Here is a 25348-nt window from a genome sequence, read left to right as displayed (position 1 = left end):
TTCAGTATAAAGGTAAAATTCCCTAGCAATATGTCTACGCCTCTGCATCACAAACATGTTCTTCTCTGCCAAGGCTAAACACAGGGTGTTCTGGAGAAACCCAAGGTTAGGCCACTGGTACCAGAGGGACTTGACTGTCACCAGGCGATCAGCACTAAATTGTGTTTGTGTCACTCAGAACTACCACAGTGCTGCTTGAAACCTGGATTACTCCCTGGTGGCGAGCAAGATCCGTCTCTAGTCAAAAAGGGCCCATAGTACAAAGCAGAAAGTGTGGCCTTGAATCAACACCACCAGAACAGTCATACCTGAACTTTGTGAACGCTTCCCTCTTTTTAAAAAATATCCAAATATTTTTATTAGTTTTCACGTAAATACAAGAACAGCATATAAATACAGTAACTTTGTCCAGTGGTACCTTCTTATTAAGTTTCATAGGCAGTACACAGGCAATACGTTTATATATGCACTGTCCATTCAAGTATCCTCTCCACAGAGATTCTTGTGTTGTGTGTGGAATAAAAGTATCTTCTTTCTCATTTATAAAGGAAAAGAATGGAAGCCAAGTCTCGCCAAAAGTGTCTATCTTTGAAATGCCTTTAATTACCCTTCTATGACGAGTAAGGTGTCCCGACAGAGCCACATTCCAAATATTATTTACCAAGATTTCAATGGGGATTTCAATAGGTTTCCAGTATTGACAGCTACTGTTAATCGGGCTGCTGATAACAGAAAAAATATGAAGTCTCTGTATTTAAAGTTATTATTTAAACTTGAGTCTAAGGATAACAAGGCAAGAACTGAATTGGGTGGAAGGGATTGCTGTGTAATTTTGAGACGTGGGCAACTTACATCCACCAGGAGCAACACCTCAATGCCTTCCACATGTGCTGTGTCAGAAAGACTTTGGTTATCACATGGGAGGACAAAGTTTCAAACAAAGACATGCTCTCCCAAATCCACATTCCCAGCATGTTCGCACTCCTGTCTCAGGCATCTATGCTGCTTTGGCCACGTCCACAGAATGGAAGATGGCAGGATCCCCAAGAACGTGCTCTATGGGGAGCTGGTTTCAGGCACTAGGCCTATTGGCAGACCAAATCTGCATTTCAAAGATGTCTGCAAATGAGACATGAAGGCTGGCAACATCAACCCCTTGGAGTGGGAATCAGTTGCAGACGACTGCGGTGCCTGCAGAAAGTCAAGTTGTGTATCCCTAGCAGTGACCAGAGGAGGAATGACCACTGGGAGAAGCACAGAGATAAAAAAGGAGCCATGGCACATCTGCAGCAGCACAACTGGACGCCTTTATCTGCTCCAGATGCAACAAAACATGTCTTTCCCGTCTCAGTCTCTACAGCCACAGCAGATACTGTAACCTTCCAACAGCTTGACTTCACCCTCAAAGGCGAACTCCTCCAATGTCTCAAGAGACAGGAGGATGTCAACATTAAGAATTAATGCCTGAGTTTAATGCCCCACCTCTTTCACTTCCCTTTCACTTTCCCCTTGTGTGTCATGTTTTTGTCCATAAGCCACTATGGGAGCCTTTTTGGCAGAAGAGTGGACTACAAATGTTCTAAATAAGTAACAGAAGTCTTTGCAGTACACCAGGGGATGTCATGTGGACAACCCAACATGAAATTTAACTTTCTGTATGCAACAGCTAATGAGACAAAGCAAATGTTTTTTTGAGGCGGATGACTGCTCAGTTTTTCCAGCCAAATGAGTATTTTCTAACACGTGGTGGAAAAGAGATGCTGGGGGAAGTTGGAAATTTAGGCAGGGGAAAGGAAGGAAAGCATCCTTCTAGTTTCTATCCAGGACTCAGCTTGTAAAGACAGCAAGCGCTCTTCCAAATGTGTCAATTCCACTAAAGTTCATTAAGTTAATTCCTACTAAGCTTGTTAACATATTAAAGAGCAGCTGGGTCTAATCAGAGTAATAGTCACCCCCCTTCTCTCCCTCCCAATGTCAAAGTGATGATTAAGCACAGAGCTCTGTGCTACTCTACCCAGGGCATGCGATATAGACACTCATATATATATATATTATGTGCAATAAGGTAACTAGAATTAGCAACAGCAAAATACAACTGAAATAGTCAAAACAAGGAAGGAAATTACAGAACAGCTGCTGGCACATTAACATTGCTATGTTTCACCAAAGGGGCTGCAGTTATCCATGGGTTAACACATCACACCACCTTAGAGAACTCTAAAAAGGCCAGGAACATGCACAGTTGCAATTGTGCTTTAAATCTCAGAAGTAAGCTCAGTACCAAATCCCAAATGTGTTGGGTATTTCACTGTTTCATAAAGGACATTTTAGTGTTTTATAAAAGTCAGTTACTCACTACTATCAAGGTGTTGTTTTTTTAAAAAATGTTTCATTTTTTGCTTTGTTTCCTTGAATAAATTTTGTGTATACACATTACAAGAATGTTCTATTTACAACAAATGACACACGTAAAATGCATTTTTTTAATAAAAAAAATTACTTTGGTGTAAGGAGAGGGGCTGACTTTAGAAGCACTCAAAACACAGACATCTTAAAAATCATATTATCTGTGAGTCCTGCAAGAGCCTCCTCCCTGCTTTGCTGGGCTGGGGTGGGGGGAAGCACCCCAATTCCAGCTGCAAAAGCAGCTGGTGCTGGAGAGGCCAGAGACTATCTGACTTGTGAGGCCAGTAAGTCCTGCTGTCCAGCATGTCTAGAAACTATTGGCATGGGGGGTGTTGTTTAGGAGTTAATGCTGGAGTCAAGATTTAATTCCGACATACATTATTTTTACCTGTTATTGGGATTACATTGCTTAGTATTTATTCTCAGATCTTATGATCTACGTAACAATTGTTAAATTTTGCTGTATACTTACAGAGAGGTTTTCATTTTTTATCATTTAAGATTTTAAATTTGGCTGCATTTTTGTACCTACTAGAGCGAATTATGTGAATTATGTGAAGCCATCTAGAGCACACCTTAACTATGGAAAGGAGGCATATAAATAAATAATGGTGGTGATTATGGTGGAGAAAAGTTGTTACCTTGTAGGCAACGCTGTTAGAGGAGTCCACTATGATAAACAGAGGCTTCCTCGTGAAAGGATAGAGATCACCAGGGTGTAGACTAAAAAAGAGAATAGAAATGGTTCAAAAGTACGCTTGGAACCTGGGAAGAGATTGTTGTTTCCTTAGTAACATAACATCATTCCAGGGGTCTCCTCACCCCCCATCACAACCCTCCATTTACTGTACTTATTTATAAAAGCGCTTAAAGGAAACTAAGCAAACCTAAACAGGACCCTCCACCCACCAGTTTAAACAGAGAAGCCTGATGTCATGGTCACAAGAACATAAGAAGAGCCTGCTGGATAATGCTTCTTGCTTGCCTGGATGGAGAGATGTAGGTGTGTGCCTACAGCACGAAGGTGTAACCTCCACTGCTCCCCCTACTGCCTTTGGGTCCACTCACCACCAGCATGCAGCCACCCAAAAATGTTACTATTGAAGGAATGTGATGCGCAGGTTGAAAAATACCCCCCAACCCTGCCCTTGAGGTTAGGGCTTTATAGGAAATGTGTATGAGTTGTGGGAGAAGCATCAGCCTCAAAATGCCAGCTGGAAGAAGCCAGTACAAATGCTGAAACCATGGGGCAGCAAAAGTCCTGTAATTAAATTCCAAGGGCTGAGGGCTCCTGCCACCTGCTCTTCCAGGTACATGGTACTCACCAGTGCATCTCTTTGTACGACTGGTTCCGCTTGTGGATGCCATCCCCATTTATGATGTCCCGGTTGCTGTTTGTCAGGACACCCCCAAAATCATAGGGACCTGTAGAAAATGCAAACAGGAGGCCAGAATGAACAGCAGCTACACAGCAAGGTATTGGCAATGAAACAAACACGGGATATGGACAGCAGCCCCCATTTGGATGAAAGAGGAGAATCTGGGAGAGCTTGCAGATTACTAATGGATTATGGGTTTGGAAGTTCACTTGGCCAATGTCTGCCCCCCATCTTGACAATACAAGATGTCCTTTAGCTTTCGATTCATTTTAGCCTATGAATTCAAAACACAACACAGATTCACTTTGTCCCAATATAACTTACTATGATCTTGATTAGAATTTGGTACAGCTGCCATAGGTGGAATTGAGGGCTGCCAGCTGACTATCCCTGTTTTAGATTGTGTAGGGCCAAAAGTATTGTGCCCTTTTCATTAGAGACCTAACTAAAACCGTGTTTATTTCACATATATACAGGAAGGATCAATATACACCATGTTTAAACCCACAGACCACAATCAAAATCAATACAACCAAGAACTAGAAATCCATCCTTCCACGTTAGTAGGTCAGGAAGAACCTTTCCAGATTTGCTGTGGATACCAGCCACCAGCATAGTGATAAAGAGAGAGAGAGAGAGAGAGAGAGAGAGAGAGAGAGAGAGAGAGAGAACGCTGATGGGAGAATGCCAAGGGAAGCTTAAAAAAGGAAAAGCTGGTTTTTTGACCCAACTCTGGGCAACAGCCACTTACACAACATGCTTCACTACCAGATTCATAACTACCTAGTGGGAATTCAAGCATTTTCCACAACAAGACAATGGGATTTTCCAAATGGTCTTTGCGCTTAACCATCTCTTCCCAGTGGAGACAGTATAATTTGTCTAGTTTGGCCCTAAGATTTTATTCCTTCTCCTGGAGACGCAGTTACTCATTTCACATAGCAAACTTGACAGGTGTCAAATGCGGTCTTTAGAATCAGGCTCCATCAGCACTATACATTTAAAGCAGCATCAAACTACTTTAAACACTCACGGCTTCCCCAAAGAATTCTGGGAACTGCCGTTTGTTAAGGTGGTGAGACGTGTTAGGAGACCCCCTATTCCCCTCACAAAGCTACCATTCCCAGAGTGGTTTAACAGTTCCCTCTACCTGGGGTACTCTGGGAATGGAAGTTCTGGGCGAAGAATGGGGGGGGGTCCTCCTAGCAAGTCTCACAACCTTTAATAAATTGCAGCTCCCAGGATGCTTGGGGGGAAGCCATGAGTTATTAAAGTGGTATGGTACTGCTTTAAAGATACAATGCAGATGGTGCCTCCCTCAAATGCTGCTTTCCATGCTCCTGAAGCTGTAACATTCTAGGGAACAAGTGATACTGTTTGCCCTTCCCAGTACGTTCAGCTCAGAAAGCTAATCATGTGGACTGCAGGTAGCTATGTGCAAGTCCAATATTTTTAAAATTATCATTACAAGGCTGAATTCAGCAATGCCACATTGGGCTGTGTTGGCCACATGGATTGACAAGGATCATCTTTGGCTGACTTTTGTACATGGGTACAATTGGAAGGGCTGAGACAACAATCCTGGTTCTTCATTTACTTCCCAAATTTCACTTGCTGATTAATAACCAGTTTTACCTTCCCAAGGAAAGACCAAAGCAGCTAACAAAAGGAAACATCGATTAAAAAATAATAATTTGTTGTGCAAAAGCAAGTATCAGGAATATTGCCATTGCAACTTTGCCTTACTGAGCTCAGAAGATTACAGGGCAGTTTCATGGGTGAGGCAGAGCCCATCCTCCTTCTCTTTTTCCTTAGACCTATCCTCCCTTTCTCTTTGTCTGATACTCCATCCTCCCATGGTTCAAGCGCTCTAAGATTATCTGCCTTGTTGTACCTCAAGAGGCAGGTCCCATTCCTCAAACTCTGTTCAATTACAGAAGACAAACCTATTCTTACCAGCTATCAATTTACCCCTTCCTCAAATTATCCCTAATTATTTTTACCCCTTCTGCTTTTCCCCCATGTCAATGACTTAGTCAGGCCAGCTCTCTTTCCCTTCTAGAGTCCCAGCTGTATTAATGTCATCTCTGGGGCAGAATGGAGGAGGTTGACATTTTGCACAGATGGTCCCCAAGGCTCACCTCCCACTTTGAGCCAGAAGCGTTAACAGAAAATCTAGAAAGCTCTATAAAGGGTGGAGATGGACATTTGTCCTACCGTATGTTGGGAACAACAAAAGCTCATGCAGCAGGCATAAGACCCACCCACCCACAAAAACCACAGTCAAGCGAGAGGACAAAGATTTAGCACCAAAGTACACAGCAAAAAAGACCCTGTAAACTTTTTGTTACAGGTGTTTTTGTGGGGTTTTTTAAAATATAAGTATCTGGAAAGGTTTATGAATCATGCAAGGAAAGATGAAACAAGCATGCATTTTATAAAGGAATGCAAGTCTTTTAAGTGAATGGAGCAGATATAATACGACATCTACTAGGAGGAATTTTTGTTGTTGTTGAATGCAAACATGGTACCATGAGAACCAAATTCTTTCACTTTGTATGATCCATTCATTCAGCTTCAGCCAATTTTTGGAATGGATCATCTTCATGATTGTATTTTTTGAGGGAGGTGGGGAGTTGTCTTAAAAAACAAAACAACAAACAAAGCACAGATGGCAGCTGCATCCCAATATTCTTCCGGGTCGGATAGGTGGGGTGGAGGTGGAGGTGGGGTGGAGGGAAATTACCAAAGTCATGACAAGGGCTTGAATTGTGAGGAAATATCCACCATCTCTACAGCACGCCCCCCCTCCCCCAGCAGTCATCCTTTGGCTGCACTTGAGTACTATCAACACGGCTTTGTGTTCATACTGCTTTGTTTTGTTTTTTAAATAAAAGGGACAATGAGCCCCAGAAGCATTCAGGAGGCACCATTTACCAAACACTTACAAGGCTGGTTATCATCTTCCTGTAGTGAAGATCAAGCACACGCCACTCCCCAGTACTGTGATGTGCTCCATATGGAGCCTTGTAACACGTTTAAGAGCTGGTTGGACAGCAGACGTGGGGAACCCTCCGGGGCTCTTTATCTGGCCCTTAAGACTTTCTCCCTCTCTCCAGGCCATAACCCTCACTGGCTCTGCTTCACACTGTGAATGGTTTTGGCTGGCTGAAATGTGTCCTTAAAACTCTGATAATGCCTCTTGCTTGTGTGGATGGAGGCTGGGTGTTTGTGTGTATCGTTTGTACATAGAAACTAGCCTACTGCACAAAGGTAAAAATTCACAATCATTGTTCCACCCACCAATGGCATGTGGCCCCTCAAAGCCTTCAAAGAAGGGACTGTGGCCCTCAGGCTGAAAAATGTCTTTGTTGTCCACTCTTTTCTCCCTGGGGCATGAAAGGAGAACCAGTGTAGTGTAGTGGCTAGAGCGTTTGTCAGACTAGGACCTGGGAGGCCAGGGCTCAAATCCCCACTAAGCTTAACCTACCTCACAGGGTTGCTGTGAGGATAAAATGATGAGAGGGAGAACCATGTAAACCACCTTGAGCTCCTTGGAGAAAAAGGTGAGAGAGAAACTAATGGAGACATATGGGATACACATCTGCTGGGCATCACGCAGTGTGCATGGCATAGGGGTCCGCACACCCCACTTCTTCACCACACAAAGAAGATCTTCCAGCCCAGTAAAGCACCTGAACTGGGTGCTAACGCTTCCAACACCTGAAAAATCTTAAGGTGTGGCACAAAGGTAGACATGAGAAGAAAATCCAAATGCCACTTCCTGTTGGGCAGCCATGCCCAGCAAAGGCAATGCCAGCCCACAGCTTATTCTCCAAGAGAAAAAGCATTTGGAGGCTTCCCCCATCAGATTGTGGATCATAAAGAGAATTCAGGCCCTGCTCATGACAGGGAGCATTCCTTTATTTGTACCTTCACTATCCGAACGACCTGAAGGAAACACGCCAGTGGCTGACAGGTAGATGAGCAGGACACTATTTGCAGGCAGCTCCTGAAAGTTTGACAGGAGAAGGGCGGGAAGGGGAGTTGGTGAGGGAATATTGGAGAGGAGGGAGGTAGGCATTTGTTTATTAATGCACAATACAGATACATATCATTTATTTTAAGCTGTCTGTATCAAGGATAACCCAATATGAATATTTAAAATGTTTTTTAAAATAAATGTAGCAGTAGGACTTGCACTGGATTGAAGGAATATTCCATCCTTAATGAGATAATAAGAGCCCTGCTAGAAGCACTCGCCCCTCATGTGGCTTCCAGCAACTGGTATGCAGAAGGTTGCTGATCAGAAGGTTGGCAATTCAAATCCCCGCGACGGGGTGAGCTCCCGTTGCTCTGTCCCAGCTTTTGCCAACCTAGCAGTTCAAAAGCACACCAGTGCGAGTAGATAAATAGGTATACCGCTGCAGTGGGAAGGTAAACGGCATTTCCATACGCTCTGATTTCCAGCACGGTGTTCTGTTGCACCAGAAGCGGTTTAGTCCTGCTGGTCACATGACACGGAAAGCTGTCTGTGGACAAACGCCGGCTTCCTTGACCTGAAAGCGAGGTGAGCGCCGCAACCCCATAGTCACCTTTAGCTGGACTTAACTGTCCAGGGGTCCTTTACCTTTACCTTTTTATTCAGAAGCATTTACTGCCTCTGACCATCGAGAAACAGCATAGCCTTCGTGGCTAGTAGAAATCAATGGTCTTATCCTCCCATTAACTTCTCTAATACTCTTTCAAAGCCATCCAAATTGGTGGCCATTATTGCCTCCTGCAGGAGTGAGTTCCATAGTTTAACTATGTGGTGTAGAAACACTTCCTTTTATTTGTCCTGAATCTTCCAACATTCAGCTTCATTGGATATCTTTGAGTTCTAGTGTCCTTCCCACTGCTAGCTCCATTGAGACTCCTCTCCTGTTTCCACACAACTGGGGCAGAGGCTCTTGTCTGCCGTTTCACCCATCTGGAAGTTGCTGGTAGCTTACTTCTTAGCCCTCTGGTCCAATGGTGCTGTTATTGAATGCCAGGTCAGTCCACAATAAGATCATGCTCACCCACAAACTGGTAGTGGATAAAAGGGCAGATGTGGTACGCATTACCAAGACTTGGATGGGTGAGTTGGGTGGGCCTGACCTAACTCAGCCGTGTCCATCTGGGTACTTGTTACAGCGCTAGGCTAGACTTGGGCGGAGGAGGACAAAGAGGAGGTGTTGCTATTGTCTGTAAAAATACTATCTCCTTTACCAGAAAACCTATTGATCTTAGAATGGGCTTAGGAGATCTGCATCTGGTGCTTGGCAAAAGAGACAGACAGGGGATGCTGTGGTCTATCATCCACTCCGTTGCACAGCAGCACCCCATCCGTGCTGTTCAGGAGGGGCTCTGGAGTGGTGTTGGCAAACCCCAGGGACAGTAAGTTTTGATGTTTTTCCATTAAAATGATCAACACAAAACAGTTGGGTTTCCTGTTGATCTGTTTAATGGTTCCTGTAAACAGAGGTTTCGTTACAACCAAGCGGCATATACTGCTAAATGAATGAATGAATGAATGCTTGGGAGGAGGCAAAGCAACACGGAAGTGACGCATCTCACTCATATGCCACTTTCAACTTTTTTATTTAAAAAAATCATTGCCATCCTCCAGGCAATGCTCAAAGAAACCTCTTTTGTCTTGCTGTTGCTTCTGTTCAAATAGGTTTGACAGTCCTTATTAAATTATTACAAAAACCTATTTAAGTCAGGATGACTGTATATAAACCAAGAACAACAATCCCTCTTTCAACCCACCCATCTCTGGAAGAGGCGAAACAGCCTCTCTTTATCTCTCCTCTTCCTAATTCTAAATTTGTGTCCAACTGTACAAACTCTGAGGGAAACCTGCCTCATCTCCTCTTGCAGTAGCCTTTAATAGGCTGGTATAAAAAAATATCTCTCTTTAGAAATACATTTGGGCTGGAAACTGCTCCCTTATCTAATGGTGGTGGTGGTGGTGGTGTCCCCCCCCCCCCCCAATTTGAAACTGCCTTTGGTTTTGTGAATAATTTTTTATTGCTGCTGTATTCAACTGTCTTCTACTGCTGCTTTAAGCGTTCACTGCAGGGTAATTTGAAAATTAAATTGCTGTTGCTTGCTGCCTTGAGCTCTCCAAAGCAAAGGTGTATAAAACAGTTTAAACAGATGAATAAAATTCAATTCATAGCAATGATGGTATTTTTAAAATTTGTCATTATTCATTTCAATTGCGCTCCATAAACACCTTTTGTTCTCAGGAGACACACCTGCTCACTTGCATTTTGACTTGGCAAAATAGTATTTTAGGAGTAGTGGTGGCTGGTGGGGCGGAAGGCATGGAGGCCAACAGTAGATAGTGCCAGAGCCAACAATAGGTAGAACCTCCTATTTCTAGTTTTGCTCCCATTCTCATCCCTGCTGAGTTATTCAAGGGAATACACTGAGACTGATGAAGGAGCTGACAGGCAGCTCCCCCCCAAGAGTGGTTGCGAGTAAGAAGGCAGGAAGATGCTGGCTGACTCATGGCAGACTGAGGTTGGTGGGGCAACCTATAGGATGAGCCTTCACTATTTGGGATATTCTATCACCAGAAAGAGGCACCTCCTCCTTTGGCACAAACCTTAAACGACGCAGCCAAGAAGGTGTACAGCTGACTGAAGGTTGGCTTGTACAGCAAGTACTTGTGAGGGTTTTCCCTTCTTGCTGGCTTTTCGGTTGTCTCCTATATAAAAAAAGAACGAAACAAGCAGCATATGTAACTAAAAGAAAGGAGGTTATAGATTTTTCATCTCAGCACAGCTGCCCCTCAGATCTATACAATTAGCTCAACATGGAATTCCAACTGATCTCAAACCAAAGTTAAAATAAATTTCCACTGCCTCGCCTGGTGAGTGCAGGACTGAAAGACGAGGGGACTTGCCTGCAGCCCTGGCTTGCTCATTTGTGATGCCAAGTTCATAGGTTCCCTCTCCAGAGCTTGCAGCATCCGGAACATGTCGATTGTCAGCTCGCTGAACTTCACCTACCAGAGACACATTTGCAAATTAAAGGTTTTTAGGATAATGAAAGCCACTTCTGGTGGGTAAATTTTTTTTAATGTATATAAATAGGCAAGAATAATTACATAACAGATGAAAATTAAAACATAAAAAGCCAAACCATAAAATAAGCACATAGAATAAGTACAGTTACATATAGGTTTTTAAAGTAATGAGGTCCAGGTCATTGGAGTGGGGGTGGGGAATAAGAATAAAATGTGTCCTCAAATAAAGAAAGAATATTAAGCATTATTTGACTGTCAAGTATAGTTCCAGATGGGTCAGGCTTGTGACAATGGCTGCCTTGAAAATGATGGCTCTGCTGTATATGTAATCAAGAAATGTCAAGTCGTATATGAAAACGGTCTGGAACTTCTAGTCCTTGTTGAAAGCTCAAATTATGTGTAATTTCATCCATTAGTGCTGGAAATGAAAGTCTTTTGAGCTACCAAGTAAGTATGTGTCTGTACCAGCTTTTAAAAACAAAAAAACAAAAAATGAAACCTTGCATACCACTTTACAATTATTACAATAGAAGCACAATGCAGTGCAAAATACTAAAAATAGTACCAGAATATACGTATTTAAAAGTCAAATCATAAAGCCATATAAAGGAGCAAAACATTCACCCTCTAAAAAGTCTAGAAAACTGGCAGAACACAGTCATAAAGGTAATACAGGGAGAAGCCCAGAGCCCTTTTCAAAAATTATGCTTAAAATTACTGTTGAGGGCCTATATCATTACCACTCTCTCTTCATAGATAATTCTAAAAATTATAGGGGTGTGTGTGTGTGTGTGTGTGTGTTAGGGATCTTCAGTATACTTCATAGCACTCTCATTAAACTACTATTCCCAGAATTCTTTGGGGGAGCCATAGATACTTTATGCTATAGTACAGGGGTAGCCAACATGGTGCCCTCTGCATGTCATTGGACTTCAACTCCCATCATCCCTTTTCACTGGCCATGCTGGTTGGGGATGATGGGAGTTGGGGTCCAGCAACATATGGAGAGTGCCTTGTTGGCTACCTCTGCTATATTAGAAAGCCAATTATGTTTGTCAAATAGGTATAACCTTTGTCTCATTATTTTTTAAAGCCTGTTCATATGGATAATGCAGCTTGCAACATGGCAACAGGCTTTTTAAAGCTCAAGTTGTGATTTTGACATGTGTGACTTTTATGAATTAATCAGCATCTCTTTACAGAGCCTGATCAATGGTTCTTTCAGCCCGGTGCCATCCGTTTCTGACCTGCAATGACTCTCTCCAGGGCCTTGAGCAGAGATTTTCCTCCTAGTTTGTTTAAAAGAAATGTGGGTGGTAGGAAGTGTCAAGGGCTGCTTTATGCACCTGTGCTCTACACTCTGTGCAGCCTGGATTACCACGTTCATCCCTGGGGACAAAGACTGGTTCAATTCAGACATAACACTGAGCCATGATTATGGAAAATGAACCACGATTCAGCATGATGTCCAAGCTGGCAAGAGTAGAAGCACTCTCAGTGGCCAAACTTTTCCAGTTTGATAAATCTCCTATAGTGTGTGTGTGTGTGCGCACGCACGCACACGTTAGGCGATATATATACATTTCCCAAGTCCTGCTGGAGATTATGTATACTGACTGGGAAATATGCACAACTCCCTCTTCACAGACAGCTTATGTGCACGTTCTCTACAAGATCTGGTGAATGTGTGCCAGGTGTGATGCACATTAATTTTTTTAATCACTTTTTTAAATTTAAAATTCTGTAACTTAAATTTAAAATAAGTACATCTTGTGACCTTTCATATTAAAGCCCATGAAGTTCTGAAGAGATTGGTGTTTTCAGTTTCTCAATGCTGGACTGAGCTTTTAAGGTTTTTGTGTAGTCCGACAAAGCCAAAATTGTCATTTATTTTTTTAATTTCAAACCCTCATAACTCAAAAAAGGGATGAAATAAAAAGCTAAAATTTTGGATTTAAATTTAGTTTTGATCATTCAACAAGAGTACAAAGTATTAAGAAAACTGGATGACATGAAGTAAAAAAGTTGGATTGCTTGATATAAAATGACCCCACTTGTGACATGGGACGAAAGGCTTGTGTACAGGATCTTACCTGATTGTTGCAGTTTCCAATAATAAGTGCATCTGCGAGAGTCAGCTGCCCTACGATCATCCCCTGCTCCAGCAGAGGGGCTCCCGTTTCAGAGAGGCGGTTGGAGAGGATCACAAGGGTGTTGTCATCATTCAACACCATCACAGGGTCTGCCTGGAAAGAAAGGGAGACAGGCATGAGAATGAGGGTCCCTGGCATGAATTATCTGGACTCAGGTTAAGCCTTGCTGGAAGTAATAAAAACACAACAACGAAAGAACAAGCAATTAGCAAGCCTCGTATTTTCCCAAATATTCTGCTGGGAGTGTGTGGGTGTGTAGAAATTCAGAAGCTCTTTCGCATAAAGCCAACTACATTAAGCTGGATGAAAGGGGCAATGGAGCAGGTTAACACTAATGCTAACTGCCACTGTGATTTGGGATTCTGTTTGCCAATTATCCTGTACTAAGCTTGTTTCTTTTGGAGAAGACTCACTTTACCATGAGGATGGAGCAGCACCAGGTGAACTGCAAATCAGCCTCTGATGTATTACTGCGAGCTTTGGAGAGTCCAGGAGTAATAAGAGCAGCTGTGATCAAAGGAATGCTCCCTGCAAGATTCTAGTCTTAATTATACATATTTCCCTCACAAGATTTGGCTTATGAGTAGGGCTCTTGCATTCTATTCCTTCCCACTCAGGAATAAATAATTCTGTTTTTTGTATATATACACATACATGCTGGCAAAATTTATATTATCTTAGGAACACTGGAAGCTACCTTATACCAAGTCAGACCATTGGCTCATCAAACTCCGTATTGCCAACACTCTTTGGTCATGACTCCCTATGGTCTCAGACAGGGGACATCCCTGGAAATGGATTGAATCTGGGATGTTTTGCATGCAAAGCAGATGTTCCACCAGTGAGTGATGTTGCTTCCCTTGTATAATGTTGCTCAATTTACTTTTTCTAACACTATGAAAGCAATTGTTCCTATTTGGAAAAAGCAAAGGACAATATAGAAGCAAAAGGTGAGTTACTAGGAGGGGGAATGAGTAGTAGGAGATGACTTGTTGCGTTTGCAAAGTTGTTGCGTTTGCAAAGTAAAGGAAGGATTGGACCCTGATTAAAAATCAAGACACGAGGCTTTGACCAGCAAGGCTCTCGGAGAAAAGTGCATAAACCACACCCCTCCCCAGGCCATTTTATTAGCAAAAGAATCTTTTACACAGTGCTCAAGAACCAATCATATTTCCTCTGAGCATTTCATCAAGCCCCACGTGGGGAAAAAGTTACACTACAACACTAATTAGCATGCATATATTTTGGGGTAAATATGTTGAGAACTACAAAGGGGTGCATCTGGCAACCCCAGAGCTGAGAAATAAACATGATAAGAAGGATGGCCAGAAAGACCAGATCACTACCACCTTCATGTGAGATCTGTTTCCTGGCTCCAAGATTAACATTTTAAGATTATATATAAGAAACTACATCAAAGAACTTGACCACTATCTTTTATGGCCCAGGAAGCCTGCCTGGCGAAGCAACTGCTGTGTACTGCTGTGTAAGTGACGTGAGGAGAGAGAAATGGGCAGTAGAGTCAAAAGGGCATGAAAAGGGCATGAATGTAGAATCTTATGGGATTTAATCAGAAATTATCGTCAATATATCAAACCCAGTCAACACAATGCTTTCATCGTGGACACGATGGCTTGATGTATATTTTATAATTCCTCATGGTAATCCCATCTGATCCCTACACCCGTTTCTTTCAGCGTTTAAAAACTTCTCACTAAAACAATGAGAACTAGAAGCATGGGTGTGTGGTTTGCCTTTTAAACAAAAACTTTGCTTCCCAGAATAGCAAACTACTAATGGTAACTAGCTCAGATGGCTTGCTAAAGATACCAATTAACAAGAGAAGACAAGAGGTATTAGTTGTAAGAATTAGGGGCCTACATATTCCTCAGCAGCCTTTAACTACCCAATGTTGGAAACAAATGGGAACACTCCATCATCCTTTGCTTGCCAATTTCTTAGGGAATTTGCCTAGCTACTGAGCTAAATGCCCCTTTTGCCTGAGGATTGTTGCAGAAGATGTAGGATACGAGTCAAGATCTGGGAAGACACTGAGCTTTTCAGAAAGAAAAGAAAATGCAGCAATTCACTTTTAAGTCCTCACCTCGACAAATGCAGCCACCTCTTGGAGAACCAGATTCCACTCCACTTGGTCTTCTGTGTTGAAGCGGTGGGTGTAGTCTTCAATCTCATCTGACAATTCCTAGAAAGCACAGAGAGCAACAAATGAGATGATTTAGTGCTGTTTTGGGCAGGGGGCTAACTTGATTAGATTTTGTGAGTAGGCATGTGCAGTAAGCAAGCAAGCAAACATGTGGCAATGCTCAAAAAAAAATTGTTTAGAGTGTTCAGGGAAGCAGTAACAGCAGTAAACTAGAGGTGAGGAAGCGAGGATCCATGGTGCACGGCCACATCCACGCTGGTAGGCACATTTCCGCTTCCTAGTAAGCTGTGCTACATCATCATCATCATCATCATCATCATCATCATCATCATCGAAATTTTTCAACATACAATATAATAAAAAACAAAGTAATCAAACTAATCTAAATAAAAGTACAAGCAAAAAACAAAAAAGAGAGAAAGAAAAGAAAAAGAGCAAGCGAGGTGGGTGGATGATGAAAAAAGCCCTCTCCCAAAGGTAGATCCTTAACCCTTGTCACCCTTCCTATCTCACCTGGGAGTTTCCCTTTCTTCTCCCAGCCTCCAACCCTGGGAGATCTTCCCTTCCCTGCATCTCACGCAGGGTCTTTCACCTGCCAACCAACACCTTCCAACCTCATTAAGCCAGAGTAGAGGACATAATGAACAAAACTAAAAATAAGCAAAAGCATAGTGGATAAAATGAAAAAGGAAAAGGAAAACTAGATGAAGAAAAAGATAATAAAACATAAAAAGAATGGTGAGAACTTCTGATTCAAAGCGTTCACTGCAGGATGGTATCTAGCTGTATTCCATGATAATATCCAGCTGTTTTGCATTCAGCTAAATGATGTTTTCCCAATCTTCAACCCCAGACACAAGTTCATTCTCATTTCCACAAAAAAGTCCGAAAGGGGCTCCCAGTTGTTATTATCACTACATGCCTAGAATAGTCTTCTTTCAATCCTGTATGTTGACCTTATCTCAAAAACAAAAATAAAAACCCAACATCCACTATAAGGATAATAATCCATAGTTATCCATTTGTTGTATATTAATTAATTCGTATCCAGTTCCATATCTTCCAATCCCATTTCCTGTTGGGCATGATTTTCCATCCTAATTTGGAAAAAAGTTCCTTCCATTTCCCCCCCAAGAGAATTGGCACAGGCTTGGTAGCTTTTTCCTTTGAATTCATTCCAACTTGTACACAGGATCATTTCTCTCTCAGCTCTATCTCCGCCATCTCAAGATGTTTCTTAATGTCTGTTAATGGTTTCATTACCCTCCTCCAGGATCACAACTTAATCATTTGTTTGTTCCACTCCTCCAGCCACCTGTGTGAAGGTCCTTTCCATTTCATTATCTGCTGCCTCTCACTTTACCATTCTACTCTCATATTCAGGCAGATCTTGATCGGTACTTTTTTCAAAGGCTCTGTGTATTCTTTGGTCTGAACTTCTCTGATTCGTCTTCGTTCACCATATTATGCATCTCGGCTCTGAGCTATCATATTCTCAAATGTGCAACTGTTCTCACAGAGCAGTGGTTCCCAAACTTCCACTCCCCCAACCTGCAACTACTTGGAAAGTACTATGGGTGTTGGCAGATCTCTTAATTACTGTGTAGCTATTGTAATGCAGAGCCAGTGTGGTGTAGCAGTTAGAGTGCTAGACTAAGACCTGGGAGACCAGAGTTCTAGCCCCACTTGACCACAAAGCTCACTGGGTGACCTTGGACCAGTCATAGTCTCTTAGTCTAACCTACAGGGCTGTTGTGAGGATAAAATTGAGAGAGGAAGAACTATGTACACCACCTTGAACTCCTTGGAGGAAATGTGGGACATAAATGTAACAATAACCATAATAATAATAATGCACTATGCTAGATGATTTTTAATTTAATCAAGAATGAACTCCTTAAATCCAGCCTTCTATTAAACCCACTGCTTTCCACTCCTTTCAAGTGCCTCTTCCTCTCCATCACTTCAGGTCCATACCACCTGGCTTCCAGGTGAACTGCTGAGTTCTGAGAACAACAGAGCAGTAAGTTGCACCCTCCATTCACAACTGCTGCTCCTGCAAACATGCTGTGGGCCACCTGAATGAAGTTTGCAGACCAGACCCCATCATAGAATATGTGCCCGATAATATTTTTATACAGGCAAGACAAACTTCACCACCACTTCAAATTAATAATGGAATCACTGCTGCTTCCTCTTACACTTGGAGAGGTTTATGCCTTTACAGTATACCAGAATCATTACTCCAGTCTCCGATGTTTCTACATGCACTATTGTACTTGCATAACTTGCATAACAACCCTGAAAGAGGAAAAACTGAGAGAGCGGCCAAAAACCTAATTGGAAAAAGAAGAAAGCCCAGAAAAGCCATCTAATCCTAAGAGTGGGCAGTTCTGAGGCTGCTTCTTCTTTCTTCTTTGGTGATCACTTGCAGCCAAGTAAGATTGTCTTCCAACAATGAGTCCGTAAGTGACTTGTTGTTTAGTCGTTTAGTCGTGTCCGACTCTTTGTGACCCCATGGACCAGAGCACGCCAGGCACTGCCTCCTGCAGTTTGGTCAAATTCATGCTGGTAGCTTCGAGAACACTGTCCAACCATCTCGTCCTCTGTCGTCCCCTTCTCCTTGTGCCCTCCATCTTTCCCAACATCAGGGTCTTTTCCAGGGAGTCTTGTCTTCTCATGAGGTGGCCAAAGTACTGGAGCCTCAGCTTCAGGATCTGTCCTTCCAGTGAGCACTCAGGGCTGATTTCCTTCAGAATGGATAGGTTTGATCTTCTTGCAGTCCATGGGACTCTCAAGAGTCTCCTCCAGCACCATAATTCAAAAGCATCAATTCTTCGGCGATCAGCCTTCTTTATGGTCCAGCTCTCACTTCCATACATCACTACTGGGAAAACCATAGCTTTAACTATACGACCATAGCTTTAACTATAAGTGACTGTGGAGGCCAATTCTGGATCCACATGTCCTTCCACAGTGGGGACATTGGTTTCCGGGCGGGAGTAATCCAACTGCACTTTATACCCAAAGTACTATCTGCACCAAGGCAGGGGCTGACTGGAAGCAAGCAAGAATAGGGCAATGATTCATACAGCAACACAACGAACAGCCTCCTCCATGGATGGATACCCTGAGATTCCAGGACCCTTCCATTAATTTCTCACGGCACAGAATTTGGGAATTGCTATTAGACAGTCAAGGTGGCATAGTGATTAGAGCGCTGAGCTTCAGTGGGGGAAAAGTCAGGCACAAATGCTTTCTGGCCATCCTCAACTTAACATGCACTCACATGGTTGTTGCAAAGCTAATACAAGGCTCCGAGCTCCTTGGAACATGTGCAAAGTCTACACACATCACAATGGTACTATTGGTTTTACCTTTACAAGATCCTTGACGACATCCATTTTGTTCAGTAAAAGGCAAACCACAATGAATCGTGCATAATAACGCAGCTTCTTAACTACCAGTTCAGGCCTGGGAGGGAAGAAAAAAAGAGGAAAGAAAATTGGAGAAAGGAAAAATTATTTAGCAGATGGAAGAGAAATGAAGAGGAACATGGCTCCTGTGAAGGAATATCAAGTGATGCCCATGTTAGATTTTAATCACAGCTGTAGTATAGGCAGAAAATATTTCACTTTCAGTGCATGTAGAATTATTGGAGCTTGAGAGGACAAGTGCTTGGAGGACCAGAGATAATTTACTCTGGAGGTCTACGTGCCTCTTTACTACCTGCCAGCTCAGCTATCTGGCCAATGGGAGGGATCATAGCTCTAGAGAACAGGATTTGCATGCAGAAGGTCCCACATTCAATGTCTGGCACTTCCAGCCAAACGACTCAGGTGGCTGTAGATGGGGAAATACTTTTCCCTGCCTGAGACCCTGAAAAGCCACGGCCAGTGAGATCGACAAATAGGCTTGGAATAAGGCAGGTTCCTCTGTTACTAAATCCAGCTTCTGACAGAAAGGAACAAAATGGCTGGATTTAGAGCATGTAAGAAGAAAGCTTATATCCCTTAAGAAAAGAATCAGGTAAGCTTCAGTCTTGGCCCCCAAGGCTGTATTCCCCAAACCATGCCTACCCAGCTACCCCATCAGCTGGCATCACTAGTGACAACATATGGTGGGAGGTAGGGTTAAATCCTGCAATGTTTTTCTACCATAAACCACTCAGCAATCCTCAGGTGAAGGGCAGTATACAAAATAAATAAATTAAATAAATAAATAAATAACCTCCCACTCTTCAGCTGATGAGAAGTTAAATCCTGCTCAAGCTTAGCAGGATTGCATGAAAACCCCTTCCTGAACCAGGAAAGGGCTTGCATGGAACCCCCTGCTAAAACGGGAGGGAGAGCCCTCTTTTTGGCAGCACCTTGCAAGATGTTTGAAGTCCCAAGTTTGTGCCCAGTGTTGTTGTGACATTTCTCGCAGTTTATCATCATGCATTGTGGGTTTTTGAACAGATATTCCCTAAGACCTATTGTGAGTGGCATAGAAGGTAGTGGCAGGCACCCTGGCACCCTGGAGTCTCATGTAGACAATCCCTAGCAAAGAGCACCCCAGGACTGGTTTCACACCTCTGATGAGGATATCAGACAGGTATTTCCAAAACACTATTCTCCAAAGCAGCTAGCGTTAAGGCATGTTTGGCTGGGAAGGGGCTTCCAGGTCAAAGTTCCCAAGCCCTTCACCCTCTCTGCAGCAGCCACTGGGGCTCCTGTCGGGAACCTACAGTTTTGTATTCTGCTTCCCCTGCATTAAAGCCCACCAGGGGTATTATTACTGCTGCTGTATTTCTTTATACCCCGCCTTTTTCCCTAATGGGACTCAAGGCGGATGACAACTAAAACAGAAACAGCTAAAAACATATTTAAAAGCAATCATCAAAAAACAATTAAGCGTTAGTAGAATACGTGTGTGTGTGTGTGTGTGTGTGTGTTAAAAACTGTATTATTTTGGTGCACTCGCATGCACACGCACACACACACAAAGATCATTAAAATAGAAAACATCACAGCAGCAGCCCTTTTCTTAAAAGTAAACAGCCATAATAGGGAAGACAGTTCCAAAGGGCTGATTGCAGCAAGTTGCTGATTCTCTGGGTTCACCCTATCTATACTGTAATTAGTTAATAGGATCTTATTTCCCAAATGACTCTGGAAAATTGGGCTTGTAAAGCCGGCTTGACACGCATATCATCCAAAAGATATCTACTGTGGCTTGGGGTTCTTGCTTTTACCCTAAGTTCTTTTCCCAAGTACAGAGTTGCCTTACTCATTATTCCATGTATTTATGTCTTTTCTTTCTCTTTATCTACTTGCTCGCTAAAGTGTTGGAGGGGACATTGCTTTGGAACATTGAGCAGAGATAAAGCATATTTCTGAAGAATGCTCTGGAAACCCTGTTCATTCACAGGCTGGAATGTTACATCCGCTGGAAAGCGGGATGTGTTACAGATGGAAGCAGTACCCTGGGCAGTGATGGGCTCCTAAATACCCAAGTGGCTCCACCAAGCCAGGGTGGTAACTGGCTCTCCTCAACAGGAAGGGCTTATAAAAGATTCCTGAATGAGCAGTGATGAGAAACCAAAACAACAACTCAATGCCAAAAAGGATCTGCACCCTCAATGTTGTGGGCCCAACTCTATGGAACTCCCCACAAGAAGTTAGACAGGCACTGTCCCTACTGAGTTTCAGACACCTGGTCAAGACCATTATGTTTCAGGAGGCCACTGCACCCTGAATGCTTCTTGGATGTTTTGCATTACTTTCTTTTTTCTTTTTAGATTCTTTAGGTTTTAACTGTCGGTGGTTTAATTTAGTTCTTAAATTATGTATATGGTATAGCTTATCTTGTTGTAAGCCGCTTTGAGACCTAGATGGTGAAAAGCAGGATACAAACTTTGAAATAACAATAATAATCTGGAGTCTAAGAACAAATGGAGAGCCACGAGTATCCATGTGCTACAGTTTTGGATAATAATAGGTTTCTCCTGGATCTGGCTCACATAAAGTCTTGGCTTCTTCCTTGATTGACTCACTTGGCTCCTACTCCTGGCCCCTCATTCAACAGCTGCCTATGACTCATCTGGGATAGGGAACTTGTAGCCCTTCAAATTCTGCTGAACTGCAACTCCTTCACCCCAGACCCCAGCTGGGGCTTGATGGGCATTACGGTCTAATGACATCTGAGGAGCCACAGGTTCCCCCATTCCTGCTCCTGCCAACACCTGCACCTCAAGGGAGGAGACACACAGGTAGCCAAGGGATGCCAACTGAACTGAAAGTGGCTTCCCACCAGCTGCCAAGTCACACAGGTTTGACAATCCAGCACTTCTTGCTTTTAAATTGCAAAAAACTCACAAGACTGAGGCATGGCCTGACCTGTCTTCTTTGTTGACTTGGGAGTAGTAAGACCTCTGGCGGATAGCAGAGTAGAAGGAAAAGGCTTCATTCAGGTAGCTGGTTTCAGACGTGCGAAGGCTGTGTGGGAAGAAACACAAAGGGCTCAGTGCTCTGCTGGATGAACATGTACCCCTCCTGCCCTTGGCTGAGAAGACTGTCTGTCTCACAGTAGTCCTCCTGGCACTTCTGACATTCCACTGAACTTTTTGCCACTCTTAATTGCTAAGGCCAGCAAGACTTTCACTACAGAGAGACTGAGACAGAGAGACAGAGAGACAGAGAGACAGATAGACAGACAGACAGACAGACAGACAGACACACACACACACACACACACTGCACCCAGGAAGGGTTGTCACTTACTAGTAGTGGTAGTAAAGCTGCCCAATCTTGGAAGCGATTTCGCCAATTTGCCAGCGCTTTAATCCGTACCGATTGTCCAGAACTTGCCTTTATTTTTGTGGAGAAGAAAGGGAGAGTGTCACGTTCCATATGTTTATACACATACATATATATTAATTAAAAATAACAAAATATAATACTGAGTGCCCAAAATAAAAGGAATACCTAGAACTGAACATAGCAGGATATATTTATGTACCAAAATCAAGTACAGCAGATCAATATTACAAGGTTCCAAGCAACACAATTATTGCTCCAGTACATTATAATGAGACTCCTTTCTCCATTATCTTGCTGTCTTCCCTCTCTGGTTCTGATTATAAGTGTGAGCTTTACCATACATACTATGCCCCAGATTTTAGTCATCCATTCTCTCATGGATAGTGTACTCATTTCCCCCCAAGATTGTCAATAATAATTCTGGAAACAGTCAAGAAATGTTGCATTAATTCCCTGAGAAATCCTCAAACTCTCAGAAGGCAATACTAAGCTCATTTGCTGATAACAACATTTCTCCCCGCCCCCCCCGCCCCCCCTCTCTCACACATACCACCTCAAGGGGCATTTATATACTACATGCTTCTACCAATTTAACTGGCATAGTATCCCCTCCTCCCCACTAACATTTCTGGGAATTGCAGTTTGGCAGAGGTGCTGAGAGTGTTTCATACATATTCCTAGCTTCCAACAAATAACTACCTACTCTGTGAGAGAAGATGAACGACAAGGGAAGTCATACTTCTGCTCTATTCTACCTTGGTCAAGCCACACCTGGAGTACTGTGTCCAATTCTGGGTACTGCAATTTAAGAAGGTCATCAACAAGCTGGAACATGTTCAGAGGAGGGCAACCAAGATGAACAAAGGTCTGGAAACAAAGCCTTATAAGGAACAGTTGCAGGAGTTGGGTATATTTAGCCTGGCTAAGAGGAGACTGAGAGGAGATAGGACAGACATCTTCAATAGCTAAAAATGGCTGTCACATGGAAGATGGAGCAAGCTATTTCCTGCTCTGCGCTGTAGGACCTAAACCAATGGATTCAAGTTACAAGAAAGGAGATTCTGGTTAAATATCAGGAAGAACTTTCTCACAGCAAGAGCTGTTTTACAGTGGAACAGACTCCCTCAGGAGGTGATGGACTCTCTTTCCTTGGAGGTTAATAAGAGGCTCGATGGCCATCTGTCACAGATACTTTAGTTCAGATTCCTGCATTGCAGGGAGTTGGACTAGATGACCCTCAAGGTCCTTTCCAACTCTACAATTCTATGATTCCATGACAGGAAAAAGCAGTTAACTTGAACTATGAATTGTATTTTCTCCATTGAGTTAATGCTCTATTTTTCTGAGGGTTGTTTAAGGCTCTCTTGCCCAGGAAAGGAGGGTGGCCTGGGCAACCTAGCCAACTGGCACCATCACACACACCACTCTGGCCCACGTGTTCCTGGAAGAGGTAGGCAGCCATCTCGATGCAGAGTTGGCTCTTACCGGTGCTGCTGCTGGAACTTCCAGAGCTTGGTGTAAACATCAAAGGTCCGCCCAAAATACGATTGCCACTGCTTCTGCCCATACTGAGGCAAGTCTCTGCAAGAGAGCCAATAGGAAGAGTCCATGTTACCAAGCAGGGAAGAAAGGAGGAGGGGCATTCACTGTGGGAAGAGACAGTCCAGAGACAACCTGGTGCTACTTATCTCATCATGCCTGCCTCATAATCCTAACGCTAACATTCATGTATCCACTTTACATTATGGAAAACTGTCCATTTACTTTGCATTTGGACACCTCTTAAGGTGGTGCCCAAACGCAAAGCAAATTAAATTTGGCACAATGGTTCCTGAGAAGCAGCAGCAGGTTTTCATCTATGCTTGAACAGAATTGGGTACCATTCTGAATCAAGATGATAGGTGGAGCCTTTCAAAACTGCACTGATTTTAACCACTGATTTCAACACGGCATGGATTGTTTTTTGTTGTTTCTAAGAATTCCTGAGCAACACAGGGTAGGCAGTTGCTATGTTCCTATATACATATCCATCCAAGATTGGGGTTGTGGGTCATTTTTGTCATTAAAAACATAGATTTTGGAGTGAGGGGGAAGATTAAGATCCTCCTTGCTAGTATTGTATTCTTCTAAAGATGTCACATACTATACTTCATACCCCATTAATAGTAGGCTTTATTTATCAATAAATAAAACGGCATTTGTCCCACTACTTTCACCAAAAAGAACTGACCCCAAAACTTATAACAGCAGCAGCTTTGGTTTCCTAGGTATCAAGATATACCTTCCCATAGGCTTATCAATAACACACTTTAATATGTGAGTGACCATGTTCCACAACAGGTCCCTGGTTAAAATTTCTGGCATGCAAATCTCGCTGACAAAACTCACAGGCATGGCCTTGAGTACTTCCAAACCTATTCACAAGACACAGCAAGTCCCCTCCCGTTCTTAAAATCAGCACCATTCAAGCTTAGGAAACAATCGCCTCCCCTCTTGGAAGGGAATGAAATACTCTATCCACTTATCTGGTATATAATTTAAGAACATAAGAAAAGCCTGCTGGATCAGGCCAATGGCCCATCTTATCCAGCATCGTGTTCTTGCAGTGGCCAACTAGATGCCTGTGGGAAACCTGAAAGCAGGACCTGGGCACAAGAGACGCACTCTCCCCTCCCTATTGTTTCCAGCAACTGGTATCCAGAAGCATTTACTGGCTCCAACTATGGAGACAGATTACAGTCATCTTCAGGCTCTGGGGAGGGTCTCCTCATGACCCATGAGGACTCTCCAGGATGCTCCCCGCTTATGCACATTTCACTTTTGTGCATGGAGCGCATAACATAGCCCACAACATGAATGGGGAGTCACCTGTACTTTTAACACACAGGCCTAGAAAGAAATCTGATGGGCAGCAGCTTTCTAGCTTCTGAGCTTTCAGTAGGTATCATCCACACACATCTTTCACAGCCAGAAGGGTTACAAAAATCTTCCTTTAAACATTCAGATTCTACTTGCACCAACAAATTCTGGACCTTTCCTGTGGCCCCACAGCATCAATGCAGCCTACTGATGCCAATGCCTTAGTAATTTCTCCAATGCTACCTAAATTCCTTGAAGAACACTGGTACCCACAAAGGGAGGCGCATGTCCAGCATTAACAGCACAAAGCCTACTGAGGATGCACCACATCCTTCAGCTGTAGGAGGGGACACCCTCTTCCTCAGCACACTGATTTTCACACACACAATTCCTGCTTCCTCACAGTTTATAATAGGAAGAAGCTATTAGCCCAGCATGCAGCCGCAACAAAAAGCCTTTGCAGAATGCAGGCAATTATGGGGTGAGTGGTGAAGGAATCTGCAATGCGTCTTAGGCTTGGC

At 43.1% G+C, this 25348-nt stretch overlaps 1 protein-coding gene across 4 annotated transcripts in view; it reads right to left on the bottom strand.

Moving 5' to 3' along the window:
* The window catches only part of SCAI (suppressor of cancer cell invasion), an 81139-nt gene that overhangs the window by 5058 nt on the left and 50733 nt on the right, over positions 1-25348 (bottom strand). For 3 of the 4 annotated variants that reach the window (XM_081847616.1, XM_081847618.1, XM_081847617.1), the window contains 11 exons: positions 23454-23549; positions 21930-22016; positions 21525-21644; positions 18543-18639; positions 15106-15204; positions 12942-13094; positions 10726-10827; positions 10426-10527; positions 7719-7797; positions 3732-3831; positions 3048-3129 (listed from right to left, as the gene is read on the bottom strand). In XM_081847616.1, coding sequence (XP_081703742.1) covers positions 3048-3129; positions 3732-3831; positions 7719-7797; positions 10426-10527; positions 10726-10827; positions 12942-13094; positions 15106-15204; positions 18543-18639; positions 21525-21644; positions 21930-22016; positions 23454-23549 — 1117 coding nt within the window. The remainder of the gene's footprint in view (positions 1-3047; positions 3130-3731; positions 3832-7718; positions 7798-10425; positions 10528-10725; positions 10828-12941; positions 13095-15105; positions 15205-18542; positions 18640-21524; positions 21645-21929; positions 22017-23453; positions 23550-25348) is intronic. The other variant, XM_081847615.1, reaches the window with a different exon arrangement.

The sequence above is a fragment of the Podarcis erhardii genome, assembly GCF_964252035.2.
Source record: "Podarcis erhardii genome assembly, chromosome: Z".
NCBI lineage: Eukaryota > Metazoa > Chordata > Lepidosauria > Squamata > Lacertidae > Podarcis > Podarcis erhardii.
Note: the sequence above shows the minus strand (reverse complement) of the source record. Positions and strands in the feature narration are given on the sequence as shown.